General features: G+C 27.9%; 1 protein-coding gene across 1 annotated transcript in view; it reads left to right on the forward strand.

Moving 5' to 3' along the window:
- The window catches only part of LOC141530006 (uncharacterized), a 167378-nt gene extending 156000 nt beyond the window's left edge, over positions 1-11378 (forward strand). Inside the window, exons 9-10 of the mRNA XM_074246839.1 lie at positions 1780-1884; positions 10711-11378. Of these exons, the coding sequence (XP_074102940.1) occupies positions 1780-1877 (98 nt within the window). The 3' untranslated portion in view covers positions 1878-1884; positions 10711-11378. The remainder of the gene's footprint in view (positions 1-1779; positions 1885-10710) is intronic.
- Positions 11379-15990: the final 4612 nt, after the last annotated feature.

Genomic DNA, 15990 nt, shown 5'->3' on the forward strand with positions numbered 1-15990 from the left:
CGGAGAGTCGGACGCCGGGGAAAACCCCCCTGAGCAATTAATAACAAATAATAATAATAATAATAATAATAATAATAATAATTGTACAATGAACTTACAAATTTAAAGCCCCGTTGAACACATTGATATTCCTTTTCATTTTTGAAACAGTCATCGCAACAATCTTCGCTGGAATACTTTTTTAGGACTCGAATCCTTTCTGCGAAAAATATTTCCCGTGAAACGTTATTTCGGTATTTTTGTTTTTATTTAATCGAATTGAATTATAGGACAAATATAAAATGGTGATACGCAAATTTCGGATTACACGTGTATCCCGGAATTTTATCGAAAAATATTTGAATAGCGTATTCTATCTCTAAAGTTTATCGAGATAAAAATAATTTGATTGTTAAGGTTATAAAATATTGTAGAGTAATAAAGATACATTTTTTCATTGTTGTTCACTTCTAGAATGACGAGAACGATGGCTGCGGCTTATTGTTCGTCTGCCAGTGTTATTTGAAAATATCAAATAGCGATATATTCGCACTTTTCTTTACACGTTTTATATAAATGCGCACGATTTCGAACTAAATATATCTGACACTGCATTTTATACGTATGATGCAAAAAGTAGAAAATTTTAATACAAAATAATTTCCAAGACAAGCTCGATAATTTTTTTTTTTTACATAATGTTACTATAAATGCCAATAAAAAAATTAATAAGAATTTTTTTGCTTGATTCGAAATAATCTAATTCTTCAGAATCATTTTTTTTATTAAAAATTCTTGCGCTTGAATTAAGTTAATTTTTTTTATCACCGTAATTATTTTGGTTAACCCAAACAAAAATATTCTATACATAAAAAATATTCAATAGATTTTTAAATTAAAAAAAAAATATTTTAATTCACTGTTTTTTCGCGTAAATAAAAGAAATTTTTAAGTGCAACTAGACAAATTCCTACACAGAAAGAAAAAAAGTCTTGAGTCAAGCGTTAATTTTCTTAAATCTATAAAATCTTAAGGAAGACTGAAAATTTCTTGATTGAAGTTAAATTTTTTTCAGCCAATAAAAGTTCTTGCTCCAAAAGAACTTCAGTCTTCCTTATAATTTTCTTGGTTCAAGAAATTTTTTTTTCTGTGTAATCAGATGATTTAAAATTTAGTAAGAAAAATGATAAAACTTCTATTAACGCCAACATTACAACTAATAACAAAATCAGCTTCTCGATTAATTAAAACCCTGAGATACAATAGAAATAAAAGAAATAATAAATTAATTTTTCCCTACAATAGTGATTACTTTACATTAAATTATAAAACTAGCTCGTCATAGCATCGATTATCGTTAGTATTTAACATAATAAATTTCCGAGACTCGTTTTCTCAATCCATAGATACTCTAATAATAATAACAGATAACAGATGCCATTGAATGGAACAATAAGTCCTATGAATATGAGTATAGAGATGAAACTTTCCACCAGACAAATAAATATTCCCGGTATTGTAACCATCCGAGCGGATGTTTTTCTCGTCGCGCGCAATTTACCAAATTGACCGGGCGTCGAGATATGGCTTTAGAATATCCACGCGATACTATCTTTTCACGGATCTGCAGATGTAATCATCTGCCTTTTTATATTTTTGCTATCAGTGTACCATTCTTCTCAGACTTATAGTCTCATTTTAGCCTTTATGTTTATTGGGCCCTTGAAATGTAGATGAATATAATAAAATTGAATTGGACGATCCGATGAAGAAACTTATCGAAACGAAAAATTGTTCCAGGTGAACTTCCAGCAGCCGTACACGGGAGCGGGGTGTCCCGAGCGGTCTTCAATATCTGGCTGGTCCACTTGACTATCAGCTCCGGGTTCTTCAGATGACACTAAGGTACATTAAAATTATTTTTATCATTATTAATTAAAAGTTTCATTTTACTGCTCAGCTTGATTTTATTTATCCGTAAAATATTTTAAATTAAATCGGTAAGAAAGTTGTCCCGCTAAATTTTTATTGACCATAAAACAGTCGCGGACATAAAAAGGAAAATAAAAAAAATAATAATCGTCTGGTAAAAATCGATTTCTTCAGTTGGAATTGAGATTAAAACTTTAACGTTAATGAGATCGTTGGCATTGACTACCGGGTATTAAATGCGTCAAAGACTTCCGCAGATTTTTACTCTACATTGCCTCTTTATTTCATGTTCCTTTTAATCTAACTTTTCGATTACTTTTAAAATCCGTCATTTAGTACTCATCGACTTAAAAAAATCTTATGCGCTAACTTTTTTTGTTACTCACCGTCAAGCCGTTATAAGTTTTTGATCGCTATACTATATATAATATAAATGTATCACATGCAAATAACTTTTTATCCCTCAGAACTTTTCCATTAATCCTTTATGGCTGAATTTCTAAAACTATTTTAGTGCAAAACTCCGTGAATTCAAGGTAAAGTACTTCGATGTTCGTATTAATGGTTTTAATTTTTTTTAATTATTCATTAATTCAGTTTATTACTTACTATTGAAACTTGATGTGCTAAATTTGCACTTAAAGTCTTAGTAAATTAAAATAAAGTGTTTTAGTTGTATTTAATAGTCTTTTTGTGATAAAAAGTAGCGATAAAAAAATTCATCATCATTAAAAAATTATTACGTTGTGTGAAAAAAAATTTTTATAGAAACGAAAGATTGCACAGATAAAAAAATTTTTTTAAATAAACAGAAAGTAATTTCAAACAAATTTTTTTAATGGAAAAAAATACATTTTACTTTTACAAAAATTTTCACCTTGATTCAAAATAATTATACTCTTAAAAATTATTTTCTTGTGTTAAGTAAATTTTTCATCAGTGTAGCGTTTATAAAAAAAAAAAATTACTCTAGTTTAAATATTACGCTAAAAACTTCTTGACAAAAATTCAGAGTAGCTTAAAAAAATAGCTGATTATGTACGACGATCTCTTTGAATTCAAAATTCTGCGAATTATTTCATAACATTTCTCTAAAAAAATTTTTCTTCACTTCTGATTTTTTACAGTGTAGACTTTATAACTGTGTAAAAAATTTTCTGATGAAAGTGAAGTCTTGTAATAGAGTTACTTATACCTTATAACTATTAAAAAATTTTATAGTTACAGATTAGGGACAGTAAAGAGCAAAAATACGATCGTGCAAATAAAAAAAAAAAAAAAAAAAAAAAAAAAAGATCCCAAACTCTCGCCCATACTTGGTGGCTAAGTCCCATAATTTCCACGTGAACATATCCCACAAAACAGAGTGCTATCTAAACCGACAAGCGTTTCGGACAAGCCGTACATAGCGTAAATACAAAATAGCAGGTAGCAACCGCCTATCCGGTAAAATGAACGACAATCGTTGGAAGCTTATCAGCGGGATCCCGTTCCCCGAATCTCCATTGCAAAGATAATTTCATGTTACACCCTGCTACACCGTTTTGTCGTTACTGCACATACTCATGTACCAGATACTTTACACGCATATTTATAAATGTATATATATATATATATATATATATATATATATATATATATATATATATATATATATATATATATATATATTTATAAATACAGACAAGGTAGTGGTGTAGTAGCTAGTAGCATATGACAACAATCACCGCGGAAGCGATAGTTTACATGTAACATGCGGGAGGAACAAGGACAGAGGTGGCAGCAGCACCAGCAGTTAGCAGTAGTTTGGCCATATCATTCCGTCAGACGCGATGTGATGCAGTACAGGAGTACAGGAGTACGAGTACCAGTACAAGCATCAGCGTCGTCGCTGCTGCCAGTGCAGCTTTCATTATCAACCGTCATAGATCACAACGTCCGCGTCTAGTCGTGACTCACTCACACCAACACCGTCACATGGATTTATATTCACACCGATATATGTAGATATATGTATATATACCAACACTTTGATATCTGTACGAGTCTCTCGACATTCCTGGTTTCGCGGTCATCTTTCATTCTCCGAAAATCAACAGGATTGCACGTACAAAACGTGCTATTCCCATTGAACACTCAATTTATATACGCGAAACCTCTTGACACATTTACAAATTTTTATCCTCTAATATTTTATCCTATAATCTACTAAAATATATATATTGCCAGGGGCGATTGGGTAGGTGTACATTGAATGACGGATGGGCATGACAATGTAGACCAAGGGTTGAAAGAAAGGAAAGAGAACATTTTTTGTGAATGAAAGAGAACGATAGATACAATTTATTGCGAAGAGAGAGGGAGTTTAAGGAGTTGGATACAAATAAATTCATTTGGGTGTGCATTTTATCATCGGTCTAAGATACTTTGTTAGCATAATTTGTTTAAGACAACTTAAAAATTCAAAAAAGTGGTAGATGTTGCCGGCCGTTCGTGGAACTTTACGTTTTTAAAACGCTTTTGTTAGCTTTGCTTATTTATCCAAATTTATCTTAAATATCACACAATTATTTTTGATTTAAGCTATTATTTGTCCAGTCTCGATCATTTTTTTTACTTTTTTATTTGGCTTCGAAAACTAAAAAAAATAAATCTTGGGATATTATTCTGAAATAACTTTTTTAATATAAATCAAAGTTTGTAATGATCTCAACGATTTTTAAAAAAATGTGCTGATTGTAAAAAATTAGAAGTATTTGTGAAGTTTGAGATTTTTTTGACAGATGTCGGGAAAAGCTATTCTCAATTTGATAAAAAAAAAAGTTTTATAGAAATTTAAGACAGTCAAAATAATAAAAAATTATCTGCCGTTCAAAATAATTGTCTTTTTTTTTATTTTTTGAAAATTTTTAAATATCTAGAGCTTTTTTTCTTTAGAAAATTATATCACTGATTTATTTTCAAAGAACTGCTAACTTTTTTTTAATTTAATAAAAAATTTTTATTTATTATCGGTCCAAAAATTAGTAAAGCGCCTCAAGAAGATATTGGAAAACATTTTACTATTATCTCCAATTTACAATTTGTACTTCAAGACTGAAAATAATTTTTTGCCGACTTATTCAAATATATATAAAGCCGACTTAAAATTTCATAACCGCACAAATCCATTCTAAGAAGCATAAATAATTTTATTGAAGAGTCTCGATAAAATAAAATTTTAATAAAATGAAATCCGTGATAAATTGTTTGGCGCATGAGAATATGGATCAAGTTAAGATTAGCCTAGATCCTTTTATCCTCACATGAATGATCTTTTAGTAAAAATTATAATGTCTCTTTTTTTATTTTTTTATTATATTAAAAATGATTTGGTTGCCGTAAAACACGCAACGTACTCATGAAGCTTGAGGGAGGTGATTCGCGGCCATTATCCGAGCCTCCAACGGCTGATTCACGACGTGGGAAATCAAGTGGAATACCGTCGTTGGAAACGAGTTGTCGTAGTAGTTGTAGTAGCGAGGCTGTTAGCTGTTAGCTGGGTAGGAGCTTTCCGACCATTTTCTCTTTACTCTTTTCTACGTTACTTACCTCCTTTTATTTTACTTATCCTTTTTACACTGACTCCCTTTGGTTGCTTTTACGCTTAATATCGAACTCTCTTGCTTGTGCAGAAGCTTGGTAATTTTATTTTTCGTCGTCTTATCTCCTTCTTCTTAACTATAACTTATTCGCCAATTTCACCTTCAACCAGGCTATAGATAAAAGCAACCACTTTATGCCGCAATAAAATTCGAGATACAGCCAATGTTTTATTCTCCTGCAGAACCAGCCTAACATGCTTCTGAATGCGATAAATTAAAAATATAAATAATGATAATAAATAATTTTTAAAAACAAATTTAGTAATTCAAGAATCTGTCCAATTATATACATTTCCTTGTCTTTAACAGGTAAACAAGACAATAAATCTTAATTTCAAAATCATCAATATCATTTGTTCATCCCAACGCTCTATTAATTTGCAAACAATTGATTTAATTTGCTAAACTTCCTATAAATTTATAACTGCGTTTATGCGATTAATGTATCAATGATAATATCCATGCGAATGCTAATGATGAGTCTGTGTGAATTGGACAATCCCTTGATAGTTTTCACATCAAAAAGTTTGATTTTATCTCTTATCATCCAATAAACATTAAATTTTTAATACTAAGTTTTTTTTTCTCGGTATTGGCAGTCAATAAAATTTTTACATTAAATTTTTCATTGATATTATCCTCTAAGAATTTCATCCAAAATGATTTTCACAGCAAATTTATGTATGAGTAAGCCATAAAATTATATTACAAATCAATAAACAGTAATCTCGGTGATAATACCTCTATGTATATTATGACATCGTATAATACCGATTGAATAATATATTGTTACTTTATTATACTATATAATATAATAATGTAAAGAAATGAGTAAATTTGTGGTTTTTGAACGCGCCGCTGAAATAAACGAGAGTACTCCCACGCATTTCGCGTTATTTGGATCCTCTCCGAATATTGATAGATACATAGACACGTATAGGTGTCATTCGGTTGCCCCAATTCGGGTTAAATAACGCTATACATTGATTAAAATTATTGTTTTTTTCCTCGCTTTCGTCCAACTCACTTATATAAAATGCACGCAAATTCTCTCTCTCATTCCTACACATATTTCACTGGGCAAATATTCATTTTAGTATTTACCGAGGTATGAATAAAAAACTATCAATATGTAAATATGATTGATTGCCAACATGACAGATCAATTAAATTATTCCAGCTTTTGTTCAAACCGATTTTTGTTTACACTGCTTTAAAATTCATCTCAAATTATCCACTCATACATTATTTATCAAATAAAAAACAATTTTTTTTTACCAAAGCTCAAATATTACATATCTATAACTTTGGATGATTTATATGAAAAAAAATTTTTTAGTATTCAAAAAAAGATTCTCATTGAAATTAGAAAAAAAAATGAATAAGCTCTGCTTTAAAGTGACTTTAATAATTCATGGACTAATAACAATATGTTGAAATTTATTAGTTTTTTTGGCGCAAAAATTTTTTTTAATGCAAATTTTTGAAGTATAGAAAAAATAAGAAATGCCCAATGCTTTTTTACAATAAAATTAATTTTTTGTTTATCACTCTATTCTTATTATCAAACTTAAAAATTATTTTTTTACTTTTTAATTTAGCTTTCTATTAAAGCATATTTTTTTAGTTTTTTTAACTATCGTTTTTTATTCTCAAAGGAAAATTTGAAATGTAAAAATTTGATAAACCCTGATTCAATAAATAAATAAAAAAACATTTAGCACTAAAGTAAATGGGAATAGGTAAAACTTTATTTTCCAATTTATTTGATACTCCTGTTGGATATTTTTTAATTTACCACAAAGTTTTTTTCTTTAACCAAACGTCGATTGCACTGATCAGTAACCACAAATAATAAAAAGTCATTTGGGTTGGTTTATTTTGCGTGTTTATTTATTTTTTATTAATTTTATTTCGGGTTGTATTTATCCCAGTGGAAAAGCTAAAATAAATATTACTTCCTGTATATGTATGGACATAAAATTTTAACGCTACAATGAAGAAACATATAGCTTTATATACTGGGTTGAATAAAAAGTTTCAATTGGATTACGTGAAAATGGAAAAATTATCAATCCTTGTGAATCTTTGGGCCGACTTGCTCTACTATAATAATAAACGTTGATAGAAATTTCTGCGGGCTCGGTGTTATTTTATCTTTTACGTATATATAATACGCTTACGCACCTGCAAACATTCTATCAATTGATGTGTGTAAAATTTGAAATATACATACAACATTACACATACCGAGAGAATTCTGCATAGCAGCATGTAATTGAAATAGCAGTCGTATACAACGTGAGCCGTCATTCTCCTATTTCATTCATGACACACCTTCAAAACCGGATGTATCAAAATTATGACATCCTGATATTATACACACACTCACATATATACACACTGCATCGTCGAATTGGCCAAATGGGACTTTCAAATATCGGAGTAATTAATATACGCACCAATTCAGATCGAGGTATTTAATTGGTCAAATAAACATGTGCACCCAGCACGCTGTTTTACGATTTTGCGATACTGAATTTATAGCGAAAAGCTTTGAAGAATACCATACAGGCGCATGATACATTACATACTTCTCCTACACAAAATAGATTGTACGGGCTTTTATTAACATACGGAAATAAATCCTATAAATCTACAACAAATATATAATAATAATAATAATAATGATAATGATTAATGATTAACTGAGGGTTTTGCTCCTCGCTGGATATTACTTTCATATATAATCATCGTAGAGGATTACAAAGCTTAATGTGTCCAAGAATAACATTGGATTATTTCATTTCAAAAACAAAACACGGGATTTTACATTTAATATTTGTTTTAACAATTAAGTTGAGCATGTAACTTTATAATATTTTTTTAAATTATTTATCTGCACTTTCCGAATAAAATAAATTAAAAAATGTCCATATTTAAAGCTAATTATTTTATAAAACACTTCTGTTACTTTCCTTGAAATTTTCAGAAACAAATTGATATAAGAAACAATTTTTTCACATGCTAAATTAATATTTTTTATAATGTAAAAATTACACTTATAAAACTATAAATTTGACAATTTTTTGAAAAATAACTCCTGAAACTTTGACCCCTTATTTGACCCCTAAGATAATAATTGTTATTTAAACTTTCGTAATTTGAAAAAATTTTTCAACTTTAAATATAATTCTAATTTACATACTTTTTCCCTCTGTTGTACTATTGTTGCTGCTAGATTCTCCTTAATGACTTTATGCAGATTATCATTCCTCCAAAGAAACAGATCTGGTAATTTTGATATCTTTATTAAACGAATTCAATTCTCCATACCATTATCCGTCAACTAATTAAACCTGCCAAATCAATATTGATTGAACAAACACACAGGTCATTAATACCAGTGAGTGCCAATTTTCCGAGCATACTCTCGATCAAACAGCAGAGGTGAATTGAAAAAAGATACTCTTCAGGAATGCGGGTAAAGTTGAGCCGCATTTCGAATAGCACATATACCGATCAGAATTCCTATTAATGGATTCACATAGCTAAATTATTCATAAACATTATTAGTCTTTAGAAAAAATCATAAGAGACATTTTTTTTTTTTTATTCAATTTGAATAACTTTTATTTAAAAAAATTTTTCATGTGACCAATAGTTCCGCCGTAATATTAAAAATTTGACACCCTTAATTATTAATTATTATTTTGAAATTAAAACAAAAATCCCGACTCCAATTATTATACGATTATTTATAACTCAGTACACACAAAAAAATGTATTTGAATAAAGTAAATAATTTTGAAGAATTTCATCTTTTTGATTTGAATAAGAAAATAAATTTTTTTTTGTTCAAGTACATTTTACTTAATTCAAGAATTTTTCGTCTTGATTCAAGACTATGAAACTTGAAAATTATTTCTTGGTTCAAGAACTTTTCTCTTGAATCAAGTTATTTTTTTTTTTTTTTCATTGTAGCTATTTGCTCAATCCATATCGGTTAAATTAAAATTAAAATACGATATGAATTATAAATATATATAAAATAATGAAAGCAACCTTAACAAAACGAAATACACCCGGTTATTTTACAAACCGCGAAATTTAAATATCTATTACAGCGCGTTCGTAAAACCACTGACAGTATTTCCGTATTTTTATGACGCGCCGACGCATATTTATTTGAATTCTGTTTTCACGTAGCACCCACTCGTTTATTCTACCGATATATCATACAGTATAGTATTGTATGGTTACCGTACCGCACGTAACACAACAAATTTTCAGTTAAATTTTCAGCAACCCCGAATCACCACCGCGAGCTGCCTCTCTTTAGTAGAGTGTAGTATAGAACGTTGTCGCATAACATACTAACCTTTGCCTATTCACACACTAAACAATGAACGAGTACGATAACAAACAGCGAGCATTGCCAACTAAGCTCCAATGAGAAACCGAATACCGCACTGTTTCCACTCGTTACTCCTCATCCTATTCCATCCTGTCCAGTGGATCACGCATTCGACGTGTACTGATCAGAGTCCTTTTACGTCCACGGGGATTCGCGGTGTGAATAATACACCCCTCGCAAAACCATTATCCCAATATTATCCCCGTAAATAACGCTCCTCTGAACAATTCATACCTGCTGGACATATAAATGTAAACACAATGCTCGACTTTTTGACATGTAATTGATTAATAAAATCAATTAGAGCTTCAAAAGCTTAATTGGCAAGTCTATTAAAAAATAGAATATTATTTTGAATGATTTTCAACAAAAAAAAATATGAATAGAGTGATAGAGAAAAAATTCATTTTTTTTTTTTTGTAAAAAAGTGTGGTGTGCTTTGATATTAATTGATATAAATATTATATTAATAAATATTTACAAAAATAGAGTTACTATAAAATTTATTTTTTTTTTAATCGCTCTATTTTAATTTTTATTTAAATTCATTGTAAACATAAAGCGTATTAATAATTATAACAATAACTTTAGTTATCAGTTGCACCGTGACGTCGAAATAATTAAAGTTTCTGTTGTGGTTTAAAAAATAATTGAATTTTTTTTTTTAATTATCTTCATTAGTAATAAAAAAAAAATAATAATTCATGAGACTAATTGTAATGAAATTTTCTGTTGCAGGTTAAGAATATTTAAATAAATAAATAAACTAGCCTAGGCAGCTGCTGTTCTAGATCTAAAGCATAAATAACGTGGACTCAAATTTATATGGACGTGTGTATTGAATAAAAAGTCATAAAAGGGGAGAATATGCAAAGAAATAAAAATATGATAAAGAAGAATAAGAAGATGAAGAATGGGAAATATATGTAAAAAGAAAAACAGATCGCCGATGCCACGGTGAAATAATTTATCACCAATATATATCCTATATATCTGATAAAGAATGAAGCATTTTTCATAAACGAAAGCTAGTACCGTCTTAAATTTTTACGAAGCTGTGAATCACTTTTCTTTCACCATAAACCTTGATGCATTTTCGGTAGCTTACTTAAATTATAATGATAATAAAACTAAAAAAAAAATTTAACTTTAATATCTACGCTTTTAAAATTACATGTATCTAAATTTATAAAAGAAAAAGATGAAATGTGTCTTGTAGGGTTATCAATTATTATCGCTTTACAGATTTTCACGGAGGATTTCGGATAAAAATTTAACTAAAAAGACAAAACGAACAAAATTAATGAAAATTGATGCATTACTAAAAATTAAATTATTAGAAAATTTATAACAGAAATATATGTTGAAAAAATACAGTAAAAATAAATAAAATATAAAAAACATACTTTTAATAATTACCTTTAGCCAACTTTCGTATATATTTTCACTATGATTGAAATACATTAAAAATGTATGAAAAACACATGTGTAAAAATATTACATAGTTTAAAATAACGTTTTTTTATATTTTTATACGTATATTTCTAATATTTCAATTACAAATCAAAATATTTAAATTTTAATCAAAAGTTAATACTATTGAAAAAAAAAAATTTTTTTTTCTCCTTATTTTACCTTGTTTTCTGCTCTATTCATTAATTTTTAATACATACATTATATTTCAATATATATTTTTGATATAAATTATTCTCGAGGGAATTGTAGTCGAAACGTTTATTGTTTTATTTTTAATTATGGAAATCTTGATAATTTTAATAATAAGAGTCATGATTGCAGAGTGGAAAATATATGCATTCGTACAGCTCACTGGTTTGCTGTCTAATGCGAATAGAGAGAGAAAAATAATAATCAGAATACATTTCCCGTGAATTTCAAACATGAGAAATAGTATCAAGAATTAAAAATCCAATTTTATATTCAATTTTGACAAGATCAATATAATTTAGTTATTTTTCATGTCTTTTTAATTTCTAAGGCGCAATATATCAACCCCTTCAAGATTATGGAAAAGCGATTCGAGAAAAATTTGAGAAGCAATAACATTTGCATAAATATATATATATATATATATATATATATATATATATATATATATATATATATATATATATATCGCGGATAAAAATTATAAAAGTATAAATTGAAAGAAAGAAAAGGTAAATCAGGTGTAAATACGGTAAAAAAAAAGTAAATCTCGTTGAAGCTTTGGTAACTTTGAAACTAAAGTTTGATCGTTATCGCCGGATAATTTATCGTATTATTATTCATCCGGCAATTGAGAATACGGTATACTACTATATATAGGACGAAGAAATATAAATTAAACTGAAAACGAAGAAGCGTAAAATGAAAAATTTGTAAAAATATAAATGTAAATGCCTCCTGGTGTTACCAACGGTCTTGTACAATACGATTCCATTTCAATGCACAAAATCGGCTCAACTTAATTATAGAGCCTGGTATAATAACCTAACGCCATCACACTAATGGTCCAGGTTTAGCGGTTGATTGGCATTCACTGCAAAGCCATTACCCTCAGCCTCTTACTAATTTTTAATTCTACCAGCCCTCTAATTTGTTCGACATGATTTTATTAACGATCTTTGAATTTCTTCTTCCACTGTCATCTTAACTCAACTCAACTTGAATAAAAATTTTTTTGTTATTATTTAATCGATCAAGAGGCCTGCGTTTTTGATAGACGAACTTTTTTTATAAGCAAACAGAGGGGTATCAATTGTTTGTGATGAGTGAAGAAAACGTATCATAAGGCGTGCTTACTTAACTTTATAAAATAAATAAATAAATTGATTAATTAATTAATTAATAATTGACTAACTAATATTTACGAAGAAAAATAAATAAATAAGAAACCAAATTGTATTTATTAAGACATAATACACAATATTGAAAAAGTTTTATTTATAAGTACCATCGATTTATGATAAGATTATATTTTTATATGTAAATACGTCGTTTTCTCTCTTGTTATCAAATATATTTAATATTGTATTGCATAAGTGTCATGTGGGTTATTTCTTCAATGATGGATCACAAAAATTAATTGTAAAAAAATTATTTTATTTCATTATTATAAATATTAATAGTACATACAGTTTAAATTTATAAATAATTTATAAAAAATTATAATATATTTTTTTTTTCTAATTTTTTTCATGAAAAAATTCCAACTTCATTTTACTTTCTCCAACTTGTGTTATTTTTTAATGTTCTACCTATTCAGTGGAACTAATATTACCAGACACACGAATTTCCTTAACATGATTCTCAAGAATATAAAGTTTAATTAACCAAAGTTTAAATTAATAAAAGTTTCCCAAGACACGAGTTAAAACCTTGAATTTTCAAAAGTTTTACTCAATCGTCATACAAAGTTCATGTTAATAACACTCGTGTGAGGTTTTATTTCGCGTTTTAGTCTCTAAAAATTCATTTGAACTAGCATGAAAAATTCTGATATTATCATTGACAAACCATTAAAATTTCTATACTATACCTATATCCGTGTCTATGAATGAATGATATTTGGACCGTGAAATAGCAGTCGTGTACCAATATCTGAGTGCATTACCATATGCAGATCGAGTTATCGTATTCATAATGAACCTGTCGGTGTTAATTACGTCATGAATATAATGTATCTTGAAAACATTCCCATTGATTCACAGCAGCGTGCTTAAAACATTTTTCAGTGAACAATCCATTTAAACTAAACGAACCTGTGGGTAAAAATATCATTTTGATACAATTAGAGCGTTCATTATCGCAAAACTGACGTTTAAAAAATTTAAACATCGATTCTAATTAGTTTTCACGTTAATTAAATGTTCCACAGCAAAACTTATTTTTTACTAGTATTTATTCAGTAGTACAGATAGCCGCGAGTCTTTAATTAAAATTTATTCTGTCATAAACGTGCATCATTGTTTTACATGCCCGGTTATTTTTAGTTACTATCTACGTAAGTTAATGCATCCGACATTATGATTATTTTTAATAGAAGTATACATTTACATTTCTTTTAATTCCTTTTTTAATTTTCATAAAGATAATAATAGTGATCATTTTGTGATTTTTGAGTATACGAAAAAAAAGTTTTTCTAATTATCAAGAGAATATTATTATTGTTATTATATTTTTGAAAAATTTCAATTTAATATGATTAATCGTTTGATCAATTTTGTAAATTAATTTAATTTAAAAAATTAATTCACTTTAAAATAGTATAAATTAATAACTAGTAGTAAAAGAAAAAATTACGAATTGCATTAAAGAACTTTTTTATAAATAATATTTAAATATCTGCATAAAATTTTATTATAATGATAATTGTATAAAACTTTTTAATCCTATCAATTTTTTACATACATTATTTTTTACAGATAAACTGCGGTAGAAATTAATTGTACTTTATGCATTTTTTTACAACGTATTAAAATAACTGTAATTAATTAATTAAATTAATATATTAAATAATTAATTAATTAAATCAGAAATTGCGGAATATCTTTAATCAAATTTAATTTTCTTTTTTCAAAATTTTTGTGGAAAATAAATAAAATTTCTAAGTATTTTATTTTTGTTTAAATTTTATAAATTTATTTATTTGTCGCATCGTGCTTAAGTCTAGATCCGTGTCGTTTCTTTACAACCGGAGCTTATTCGTCTGTTTATATCCGCAGTTTATGTCCCAGCCAAAACGTTACAACTACACTCGTGTTCGGAAATCCACGCTCTACTTTTAACTTCCGTAAATTGCAGTCCTAATTTATTTTTTACTTCCGAAACCTTTGAAACGTTACCTGTTTCTCTCATTTTATTTTTTTTTCTTCACCCTATCGCACGATCCAGCTTCACAGGAGACAAGAAAAACGGTGAAAAAAAATCCCTTGATTTCCAATAGAGAAAAAAAAGCAACCTCGTTAACTCCGTTCCGGTTTTATTACAGATATCTGAAAATAAATTCGTCATCTTTTGCCGGAAATTATCATTTCCATTCATAATTGTTCAAACGTTTTAGGTTTTAACACTTTATATTCAATGTCATCAGCAAGATTTTTGAGTCGTCATTGACGAAAAATCCCACAGTATTAATGTTAATTCATTAAAATAACATATTATATAAAATATTTATAATTATAATTATAAATTATAATAATATTGAAATTGATAATTATTATGAATTAATTATTTATAAGTGTATAGTTGTTTATATGTAAATTATAATTATTGAAGTTAATTGTTAAGATAATGTGGAGATGCGCAAATTTGTGCACGTGCGAGTGTGTTGATTGAGTTGTGAGATATAATAAATAAATATAATATAAGACGTGTTTTAATTATAAATTATTATATTGATAATTAATATGTCACTTGTACAGGCAATTATATATTGCACCGATAAATAAATTTATTCGAAAAAGCTAAAAGATTTTTAGAATTATTTGACATTTTTTGTTTAAAAAAAAAAATTATTATTAAGTTTACTTTACCGAAAAAATAACAATTAAATATAATATAATATATTAATATATTAATATATTATATATAATATATTATATATTTCTGGAAAATTTACAGAATTCAATCATTTTTTTCTTTAAAAGTAATTTATCCTAAAATTTTAAAAAACAAAATCTACACAAAAAAAACATTAAATAATAAATTTTTTTGCCTAATCAGGCTTGGAAAAAAGGAAAAAAAATCTCTTCAGCAGCAACCTGATGTCTTCGGACTTTTCGGCGGCTTGTCTTAGTTAGTTCTTTGGTAGCATCATCCTAGTCAGCCGTTGGCGATGCGCCTGTTATCTCATCCGCTGGCTTTAAAACTTTCTGAAACACTGCCGCAGCTTCTGAAGACACACCCGTCGTTACAATCTGCGAACCACGAGATTATCAAGTCTTGGCATATTTTTTCAGAATTCAAAAATCTTTCATACTCTCGAGTCTTGAGTAACTCTTATGTACTTACTTATTT

The sequence above is a fragment of the Cotesia typhae genome, unplaced genomic scaffold (genome assembly GCF_013202065.1).
Source record: "Cotesia typhae breed Kobodo isofemale line unplaced genomic scaffold, CoteBio_Ctyphae contig_119, whole genome shotgun sequence".
NCBI classification, from domain to species: Eukaryota; Metazoa; Arthropoda; class Insecta; order Hymenoptera; family Braconidae; genus Cotesia; species Cotesia typhae.